Source organism: Monopterus albus, unplaced genomic scaffold (genome assembly GCF_001952655.1).
Source record: "Monopterus albus unplaced genomic scaffold, M_albus_1.0 scaffold39.1, whole genome shotgun sequence".
Taxonomy (NCBI): Eukaryota; Metazoa; Chordata; class Actinopteri; order Synbranchiformes; family Synbranchidae; genus Monopterus; species Monopterus albus.
Window position 1 is genome coordinate 3,044,591 of NW_018127919.1, and position 11,361 is coordinate 3,055,951.

The window sequence follows — 11,361 nt, forward strand, 5'->3', positions numbered from 1 at the left end:
ACCAAAGCTTGCTGCAAGGCGATGGAGAGGGGAGTGTCTTGCAATCATCTGTTACTGACATCATCAGGGTGGCACTCTTTAAGTGGATAAATGCCCTGCTCTGGTTCCCACTTTGCCAGGTGACTGCTTTTAAGGAGGAGTCACAAACCTTGAAAGTACTGCTGCTGTTTATCTCACAAGTTAGAAAATAAAATTAATCACGCTAATAATGAACTGTAGCCTCATGCTCCCCTGGCCTGCAGGGATGTCAGGATGTGAAAAATATTTCCATAAATTTGCCAATAGTCTGCACCGAGTTGGTGATTTTCTGTGTTTTAAATCCCACAGAAACTCAATACATTAACAAACACATATACACTTTTAAATCAGTGTTCCAAATATTAACAAAACAGTAACCTGACCAGCAAAAATACAGACTCTGCTTGAACCTGCTACTAACTGCAAATCAATGGACAGCTCTCTTAAGACAAAACAACAAAACCTTTGCTTTTTATGTTGTTAATGCTGAATCAGCTAAAATTTGTAATCGCTGCAAATGTATCATTTAATAAGGCTTTTATTTTAAATTCTGATCAACAAAATGCTGACTTTTCATCTACTACATATCTACTTATTGGACTCTTTGAATATACATGAATATACCCATTACTCCTACGTCAACAAACAGGGAATTCTAGGAATTTGCAAACATTAGTTTCATTTTTGTAAATAGTGTTTTTTCTCTTCCCTCCACGGAGCCAGTGAGATTCCTTGGTGGCCATCACACCACATCACTCTTCAAAAGATGTCAATAAACCTGACATGCTGCTTTTCAGATTAGCTTTGAATTTTAGAGCTACCATAATTAGCTTTTCCATTTCCACCAATGTCATTTAAAAATAGCGTGAAAGAAACTAACAGCTCTTTTGCTGTCTAGCCTTGCTTTCACTTTCCATTTGAAATAATCTTTTCTGAATGAACGGCTGAGTAATTAACAGCACTAGACACCCTTTTCAGAGAGCAAAGACATTTCATAAATAATACATATTTAATGTCTTGTCATTTTGTGTTCAGAGAAGCTTGGCTAATGAATTTTAACAGATGATTTCTTCTTGCATTTACTCACCCATACATGGGCCTCTGTTTCTTTTACTTTAAATTTTATGCCTGCTTTTCCCTTTTCTTGCTGTTCTTTTCTAGTTATGGACAAACTCAACAGAGCTGGTGATTTATATTTACCTTGGCTAGTGAATGTTTGAGTACAGTTACGGAAGCTCACACAGGCCACCCTAAATTATTTTAATGCTGATTTTACTTTGTGTGGTCTGGTTGGGGCTAAGAACGGGCACTCAGTTATCGACAGCCGGTACAGATTATCCTATTGTGAGCAGGTTCAGCAATGACAGCTCTGGCCTTTTAGCTGAACACATGTGGTCATGCTTATGTGATCTGAACAAAATCTACTGAAATCTGAGACTGATACTGGCTACATCTAATGGCCATTTAGGCCATAAGAACACTTTTACATTTAATTCAGAGGCATTCATTTCATAAAACTGCCCCAAATATTTCTGTGTATTTGAGCAGGCACACAGGAAAGAAGGTGATTTACTTTGCAATCTGGATGTAGTTACAGATATGTTTAAAAAAGTCTTACTAAAATGTAATAACAGCACTTAAAAACAAATGTGTGATGTAAATGAAACAGAAAATTCTATATGGAGCAGAAAGGATACAACACATGGTGAATTTCATAACTGAATTTACAGGATTCATGACAAAACACCTTACCACAGTGTGGTATATATGCAGCCCCTGGAGGGCAGAGTGGTGATGTCCCTGAAGGCCTGAGCCTGTAACCTCAGAGCATCTGCTACCCACAGCTGTGAGAGCCACTGCTTCGTGGTGGAGATGCAAAGTGACACTTTGCCCTCCCCGATGTGTCACATCTTTCCCTGGGTCTTAGACAAAAAAACCCAGCAGTATGGACTTGGCATGCCTGCTCATGTTATTTTGCACCAAATACAATACAGTGGAACCTTGGATTGCGAGTATAATTCACTCTGGCAATGTGCTATTAATCCAAAACACTCGTATATCAAAGTGAATTTCCCCATAAGAAATAATGGAAACTGATGATTCGTTCCACACCCACTTATCCATATAAAAATGATTACAGTAATACAAAATACACTATAAAGTAAAAATAAAACAAATTAACCTGCACTTGACCTTTGAAAAGAATCGTGGCTGGCATGAGGGGCCATTGTTACAGTACGGATATTGACTATACGAGTGAAGAGCGAGAACCATCGGCTCAGTTATAACGTACGTCACGTGACGCTCGGCAGACAAAGCGTCGGTACTACTCGTATTGTGAGACCTCACTCGTATATCGAATCAAAATTTTTTTGCTCGTCTTGCAAAACATACGCAAACTGGGTTACTCGCAATCCAACGATCCACTGCACATGTAAAGCGCTTCTGGCCTCAGAGCTGAACTCTGCAAGATTAGCATCTGATACGAACGGAACAGAGCAAACTAGAACACTTAGGCCGAGTGCACAAAGCCAGTCGTGGTCTCCTCCTGGACATCACAGAAGATCACAGAGCTTGTTGGGAAAAAATGATAATGACCTTAATTTGGAAACATCTGTCACATCAGTTTCTTTCTTTTCATTGGTGAAGAAAAAGAGGTGGGAGAAGAAGAGCGAAGAAGAGCAACAACTACCTGAGAGGAGGTGTCAGCTTTAGACACTGTGAAGACTATCCTGAGTCCCAGACTAGACTGGGACACTAGACACCTCAGCAATTTATTTTGCTGTTAAACTTCTATGCAACACTGACCACAGCCAACTGTATTTCAGTTCTGAACACCTGAGTCAAGTCAGACACACTGTACATAGCAAGTACCCAGACCTCTACGCTGAATGTGGCTTTGTGTACACACTGCAGGTAAATCCAAGATCTGAAACTGACATTTGAGCTTCCCAGAAAGCTCAGAGGAAATCAGGAAAACACTCAACCAGGGTAGACTGGGACCTGTGAAGTTACCTGGACTGTCAGAACCATCTGCATCACTTGGAGTTTTCTCAGTTTTTATCTGACAGGAAACCGAGCACAAGAGATTTCACATAAGTCTACTTTAAAATGAAGAAAACTTTTAAAGAATGTCTCAGTTGATGACCTTCAGTTTTCGATTTACTTAGCTGGATATTCATTACATGTAGGGTGAATATCAATAATTAAGTTGACATAAAGGTCTACTATTAACATTCAGTTAATGAATAAACTACCTGGGCTCAGTTAAAATGGAAACTGTGGCTAGTTAGTGCTAGTTTTGAGCAGCAGAAGTTGGCTACAGCACACTTGTCCAAAATGCAGCCCAGGTGCTAGTCCACGCATTAGTCACCTGCACATTAGCACCTTCTTCCTTGCTGTAACTACTTAGATGTTCAGACTCCACAAATGATATTAAGTAATTGCATCCTGCAGTGGCAATCTGTCATAGTTCACATCAGGTTCAAAACTGTGACACCAGCCTACAAAGCATATTATGAGCTGACACCTCTGTGCCTCCAGGCAATGGTAAACTCTGCACGGTAAGTCAGATCTCACTGGTCTACTTCTCGCCTGGAGCCACTGTCTCTTAAATGTCCTCACAAACATGGATCAAATCTTGTCCTTGTTACTCTGCCATAGAGATGCATCAGACTGTGCTGGAGATCAGGGCAGCAAAATACCTCACCATCTTCAAATACAGACAAGAGCCACTTCTTCAAAAAGTATCTGGCCTGAATCCACCTAATGTTTTACTTTTACTAAATAAAACATGTTGCCTAGTCTCTCTGAGTAGGAACTACTAACTGTGTTTTGGTTCCTCTGTAATAACTGAGGCTCTTTTCTGCCTCAACAAAGGAAATAGTATTCTACTGGAGAACTACTAGGCTGCTAGAGAAGGCGCTGGCAAATTTTGCAACAGAAAAACTAAGCATAGAGTATCTCAGAAGGATGGTACAAACTTGTCTGGTTGTGGTATACAGCTACGCCTTTGTGTAGGGTGTAGTTTGCTGCAAGTGCCATGCCATGGAGAGAAGTCTAAAATACACCTTGTCATCAAGTTGTGGTCTGTCATAGAGAAGGAAGTCAGCATGCTGTCATTTTGTCTGCTGAGTGCTGGGAGTGGGGTGAAAGTGCCCTCTGTCAGGGATGGAAAATGTCTTCCACATTCTCACGACACTGTCTGTGTGCGTTACTGACAATCTACAAATAAGCCTCACTGTACATACAAAGGCAGTATCTACACAAAAAGGTTTCGATCCAAACTGTTAATGATGTTCAAATGACTGAATTTTATTTAAAATGTATCTAATGATATTTTGTTATTGTTTTAAGAGCCAATTAAGTTGGCAGCCCTCCACCTCTGTTGCCATCCTCCTAGGTCAAGGTAGACAAAGTATACAGTACTTGATGCTCTGTGGGAACTGTAGGTGGAGTCAAAGCACAAAGAATCCACAATTACATGGTACACGAGTGTGCTGCAAATTAAACTGTGAAACTGGATGGTGATGCAGCAGCGTCTCCGGACTGTACACAGAAAGTCAAGCCTAAACAATCTACATCCTTTAAAAGAGAGGGCATACATCAGATAGGTAGACGGGCTGTGTCTGTATAGAGAGAAGAGACCACTGAATGTATTAATCTGTTGTATGTTACAGCATCATCTCAAATACTTAATAAATCACCAAGAACCCATTTGTCAAACACTTTGACTTCATGCAGCAGCTACACTGAGCAAGGAACTACACTTATATCATCAAGATGCATTGGTGAAGTTTTTATCTAGAGAATAGAACAGTTAATAAATGGTAACAATAAAACAGGATGCGGCTGATTTAGGTAACAGCCTACAGACATTTTATGAGTTCAGTTAAATCACATTCATATTCCATATTTTGCTGCCATGATTATCATAATATTCTTGCTTTGCAGACAGACAGATTCTGCCATATACTGATGAAGGCCGGTAAGTTCACTGAGTGATATTTTCTTTAAACTGCCTTGTGTCTGTTTTAAGTACTCTAAAACAGGCCCGTGATGTCACTGTTCATCACTCTAATCCTCACTCTCCTCCCCTCCCCTCACCCCACGTTCATAATCATTTGCTCGTCTCCCATCCTTTTGCAGCTCTCAGAATTAAACTGTACATGATGGTTGCCATCTCGTCTCGTGCTGCCGCTAACCCCAAATCAACATTACAGCTTCCTTGAGATGTTCATTGCAAGTGTTGGGAAAACTGTTGTTTTTTTTGAAAATGAAAAATCAAATAGCTTGATGTGAATAAAGAGCATCTGACTGTCTTCCAGTGTTCCCTCTGTTGATCTGAATTAAATTCAAATGAGGACAGGTGGGTACATTTGTTTGTCTGCATATGTCTGCACATGCAGCTAGTATGGATACACTGTACTGTAGCAGTCTGTCACATGCAGTTAAACAGGATGTTTTCTGACTTTATACTGGTAAGTGACTGCACAGACCGGACAACATCTGAGTTACAATAAAAACAGATTTTCTCCAACAAGCGTCCAATAGCATGTCTGATTAGGAAAGCCGCTCTTAAAAAAAAATCTGTGTGTTCAGTGAGGGGAGCTATTATTGACAGCTACTGAATGATCTACAGTTGGGGGGAGGGGTCTAAATGAAACTGACAAGTAAATCAATGCTGTGTTTAAGACAGACATAAACTTGCATCCTGTTTTAGGTACAAATGTGAAGTATGCACTTAAAATTACTGCACGCTTTATTTTGAGCTGATGTCTGCAGACATTTTATACATTAACACAGAGGCACTAACTTATGTATTTCAAAATTAAAAATGTGTATTTACTTTAGGAAGTGCAACAACAGAGTAAGCTTGAATCTGTGTAGTAATGAAATGGCAATCATCATGCTTTGACTCTGAAGTGATCAGATCAAAGCAGATAGAAAAGTGAATGAGAGCAGAGAAGAGTGGTAGAAAAGAACTGACTTCAGTATAAACTGGTTGATTGCTACTTCTACGTACTACTTAGAGCTTTGTACTCACTATTTAAATCTACCAATTCTCTGTACTAAAAAAGTATAAACCTGAGATTTTACATTAGACTATTATAGATGGTGATTAAAATTTATCATATCGAATGGTAAAAAAAAGAATTTCTCATCTGGTGAAAAAAGTATTCGATCTGGAAAATATTAGGAGTGAAGCTATGTATTGCTGAGTTTTGGTTTTTTTGTATGATGAAGGGTTATTTCATGGAAAAACCTCTTGAACTGCTGTAACCTATTTTTAGACTGCTCCATCTTATTTATAATCTAAAAGCTGCAGTATGCATAGCCATATTGTGTTGCTGTCTAAGTAACGATGCTTGAGACAGCAGACTCTCATTTGACTTAAGATTAGTTCCAGGAACTTGCACGTGAGAAGATGATTTTCTGTTTTTTCTTTTCTAGAATAAATCTGCCACATCACAATGAATGGATCAAATTCAAATTATAATTTATCTCATTGTCCATGATCCCTTTTAGGTACCCTCTTAAAAGGCTATGGATCCTTGTTTTGAAGTGATTGGTCTTGTTGGCTGAGGAGAATCATGTTTATTGGACCCAGAAGGGCTGGGATATGTTGATATATGGTTGGTTTGACTGGAGCTGAAAACTGCAGATTATGCTTTTAAGTGACTTGAGATTTGATAAGAACCATGTATACCTTTATAGATGTTTGATAAAATCGCAAATTTTTGTGTGTATCAGATTTTCAATCTAAACAAAATATTGTTCCCAAATGTGTGCATGGAGGCTCTGTCAGAGCAGGAGAAGTTGGAGAGAGCAGCAGCCACACAGAACATGGACAGAGCGTTTACCTGGCCCTGTGCTCTGTGGGTACGCCAAGTAGCCGCCTCTTCCACGGGCCCCCCTACCTGAGCCACGTGCCGCTGCTACTGCCGCTGCCGCCACCGGTCCGTATGCTGTCGCTGGGAAGCCTGCAGGCACACACACACACACACACACGCACACACACACACACATACTGTACATCACTTCTTGCACATGGATGAGTAGGTCCCAGAGCTACAGGAGAATACTGATACCAGCACTGAGCTACAGGATAAAACTATAGCTGTCAGAGACGGTGGCTCATGTCAGGGCGACATCTATCGACGACTCTCACAGAAGCCACTGTGATATTCAAAACCCTGCAGCTCCATTCATCCTCATAGACACATAAAGAGAGCCATGAGCAAGAAGAAGTGCAGATGTTTAAAATAACAACTAACTGATGTGCGCCTTCAAAGCACTTGTCATGGCCATAACTTGTGTGACTGGTTAACTCAGCAAACATAAAGATTAAATCATTTAATTTCTGCAAATTTAATCTTGTACATGTGTTAAAACAATTTATAAGATTTCACCCATTCAGGAGGGGGTTCATACGATCCTGATTTATTATGATATATACTTGAAATTAGCATCCTCTCATTTCTTTCCCATAATCGATTTCTGTCAGACTGACAGGGAAAAAAATTTGTATTCATCTTCAGTTTAAAACTGTGACTAAACTGACTTTGGGTGTGTTTGCAATTCATCACCTCCCTGATTATATTAGTAAAAGAATTGGGCTCTGAGGGGTGTTTATGTCACATGCTTTGGATGAAAGATTAGAACCACTTCTGAGCAGCAGAGACAGGGGCATAATAGCCCCACCTCTGGGGAATATCCTTGCATTTTGTTCGGGAGTGCTCCCAGCTAGTTTCTATGGAATCTGAATCATCCACTGTAATGCAAGAGGCAAAGTATTATACTTTTTTGGGCTATTCAGTTGGAAGATCTAGACTAGAAAAACATCTTCCATAATCAGATGGAGACATCAGTTGGATGATTTGCCACTCAGAGGAGATTTCAATCTGTCAGCTCATATGAAGACTAAACAAGTCTCTTGTGCTTGTTTCTTCTTATGCAAACATTTATAGTCCTCCAGCACTGAGATTTTTTAAGCTTCAAGCTTTAAAAGTATGTCTATATACCCATTCAACTGTCAGCTTATGATACACTAATAAAATAAACACCTTAATACCATGCAAATATAAACCCACTTCTTTAGGGTCTGATTATTCCAACAAGTATCAGCTTAATAATCAGTCTATAATTAAGCCAACACAGTATCTATGAATCGCTGTTACGTTGTTGGTCTTAATGAACACAGCAGCTTGACGTAGCCGACAGAGGCTGGTCCGTGCCCAGGGCCTGGGCTTGTCTCTCAGCTCAGGAATGGCATGTCATTAGTAGTGGTGATGAGATTCCTCACTCTGGGCTCAACACTGTCTATGCCTAATCAGCCTCCTAAAATTATCTCCACAGGAAATGCTTTCCTCACCAGCAAGAAACAATCTCCAAATTCCACCAACTGGAGTTTCTATTTTTTATTTTTTTTTAGCTAGATGTGTGTGTGTGTTTTCTTTGCTTTGGCCACGTTCTGAAGAATGTGGGCTAGATGTTACAAAATGGTATAGTACACCTCAGAGGATTTTTTTTCAGTGCTGTGGAGGTAAGGGGAGCACCAGCAGGTGACCTATTTTCTGAGCCAGCCTTGTACTGCTGCTCCACAAAGAGGGGCTCACACAAAAGGCTTATGAGAGGGAGGGAAGGGGGAGGAGGTGAGAGGGCAGGGTCAGATGAGCCACAGCCAAAGAGAAAAACACATAGCTTTTCATCAGTTGGCTGAGAAGGAGGTAATTCACAACTCTGTCGACACAATATGACCATGAATGTTGGGTGTGAGGTGCTGTCGTGCTGCGACTGGCAGGCAGGTGAAGAAGAGAAAGAAATGCCACTTTCCCCCCTGACTATTTAATAGCTTAGGAGAGAATAAGGGACTAAGGCGGCATGGTGACATTGGAAAAAGAATACAAAAGGACAACTGAAGGCAACTTTCAGCCACATTTATGCTACTGCAGCTGCACCACACCAGGAACTGATTCCAACAGCTCAAATGATATTCGCTGCCTCTTTTCACAAAAACACAAATCAACTCTGATACTATGGTAATGATGGTCATGCACCCCTGTATTTCCACTTATAATGTCCCTGTGGCTGCTGTGTGGAACAGTGTTTCAGGCAGCACTCTCCACCTCTTTTTCCTCTCTCTCTCTCCGTTCCTAAGTGCTAAATCTATCTTCTCCTCGCTGCCATTGTCATGACACCCCCAGTAGACCCACTGGCTTGGAAGTTAGTTGTGGGCAAAGTTGTGGTGAGAGATTAACTTTGCAGGATTAGGTAGGTTAATTAATAGATGGCTGCTGCTCATTGTTTTGTGCTCACACTGTAAGAAGCCACCCAAGAGAAGCGCTGCAGCATTAAATCAATTTCATGGCCCTTTTATTACTGAGGAGATAAAGCCAATATTTAGCTTTCAATTCTTCACAATTATTGGGCCCCTGCTTTGCCACTTGAGTGGCTGCACTTGGCTGGGGACAAGGACACATCTGTTTATGAGCTGTGGAGGCCCGGGGGCCTTGGTGTCTGGACTCCGGGGAACTGGCCTCAGCTTTCTCTCCTCATGCCCGCAGCACAGAAATTCAGCGTTCTTCAGGAGTGCACACAGAAAGGGAGAATTATTATACCCATAGAACGATGAGACCTGTCACAAATCCAAGCACAGGAATCACACTTTCTCAACATGCACGCACACACACAAACACACACACACACACACACACACACAGAGCTGTCAACTGATAACTCATTAAATTTCTAACAAAAATTGTTAACTGAATTTTTCTGTATGGCTTTGACATTACCTTGTGTTTATTTTTATCTGTCCAACGCCCCTGTTTACAATACTGAACAACATTCACGCTACCCTATGTATGTATCCATGTCTTTCCCTAAAAAACCTAAAATATATTTTATCAGCTCTGAGCAGAAGAAGCACAATGTGCATCCAGAGCACATAAAAACTCTATTTCCATGACAGTGCATAGCACACAGTGCTGCTTTGTGCCAGTAAAGTGGCATTTTTCAAGGGTGCTACCTGTACCTATATTTTGTGAGTCTCAGTGAACCTGACTGTACTGAACCAGGAGGAGAAACACAGTAGGGGTAGTGCAAGTACTGATCAAAGAGCACAGGGCAATTTTTGTGTCAAGATATGAAGGGACCTTTGCTTGCACTGCCTGCCTGCATGGACCTGGTCAACAGATTAGTTTTTTCCTTTACAAAACTATCAACGTACTGCATTGGACTGCTTCTAAATAGGAGAAAAGAAGGTGATGTGACTGGCTGAATTAACTCTAGCTCCAATCATGACAACCTGTCTGATGTGTTTTGTGCGATATCCTTTGTTAGTTTGCTATATGCACGATCTTGTGCAAATAAAACTTTAAACTCCAAATACTACACTGAACTTTTCTCCTGGTGCACCATGTCTGATACATTTCTGCAGAACTTTTTTTTGGCATCCTGGCTTTCTATGCCACAGACTCACTTTTTGACCCTATTACTCAAAAAACTTCACAATGAAAAGTTGTTGCATTATGCATCAATAAGGTCCAATTTATGTCCTAATGGTCTGACAACAGCTTGATTGATGTTAATATAATCTGCACAATTCTTTGGCCTGAAATTGCCAGCAGCAGCTCCCCTGTCACTGAAAGAGGAGCTCCATCAGTCACAGAACGCTCCACTCATTTCTGCTATAAGAAGACTGTCAACTATCTAATACGCAGGAGGAGCCCAGAGACAGCTGATACTTCTGTGGATCAAATATGTCCACTTTTTAATAATAATTAATATTAACCTTCTCTCAATGGTATATCAATCTAGCAAAAATATTGATAACACATAGTATTAATCTAAGTTAGATTGCTGGCTAATGCTGAGTTCTTTTACATAGTAGAGAGGCTGGTGAACAAGGCTTTGCAGCAGGCTACAGCCAATTTTTCAGGCAGAAAGAATGAGCGTGACAGGTGAACAGAGGAGGACAGGAGCCACGTCAGTGAAGAAAAGTGAAGAAAGGACAAAGAGAGTGACAAACTGAAGGAGAAAAAAGGCCAGGACAGGTCTTCAGTCCATTCTCATGGGATTCTGTATTCTGGACAAGAAAAATATGTCAAGAAATGAGACTTTTTATTAAAAGGAGTAAGAACAAGTAAACCATAACAGTCACACTTAAAAGAAAGTTATATAAATCTAAGCAATGAAAGGGATTAAACTGTCATTAACTAGTTGTAAAATACTGCTAATAAAAAATGTAGAAGTAACAGGATATATATATATGTGTGTATGTACAAGATCAATAGAGGCAGGGGGCTACCATACCAGACAGGACCCCAGGGGGAGGCTGTG

At 40.5% G+C, this 11,361-nt stretch overlaps 1 protein-coding gene across 10 annotated transcripts in view; it reads right to left on the reverse strand.

Moving 5' to 3' along the window:
• Positions 1-11,361, reverse strand: part of msi2b (musashi RNA-binding protein 2b) — a 246,554-nt gene that overhangs the window by 18,253 nt on the left and 216,940 nt on the right. For 5 of the 10 annotated variants that reach the window (XM_020599037.1, XM_020599038.1, XM_020599034.1 and 2 more), the window contains exon 11: positions 6,939-7,001. The exons of 1 other annotated variant lie outside the window; for it this stretch is intronic. In XM_020599037.1, coding sequence (XP_020454693.1) covers positions 6,939-7,001 — 63 coding nt within the window. Of the gene's footprint in view, positions 1-6,881; positions 7,002-11,361 lie in introns of all 10 variants that reach the window. 4 more of the 10 variants (XM_020599035.1, XM_020599036.1, XM_020599031.1 and 1 more) reach the window with 1 other exon arrangement.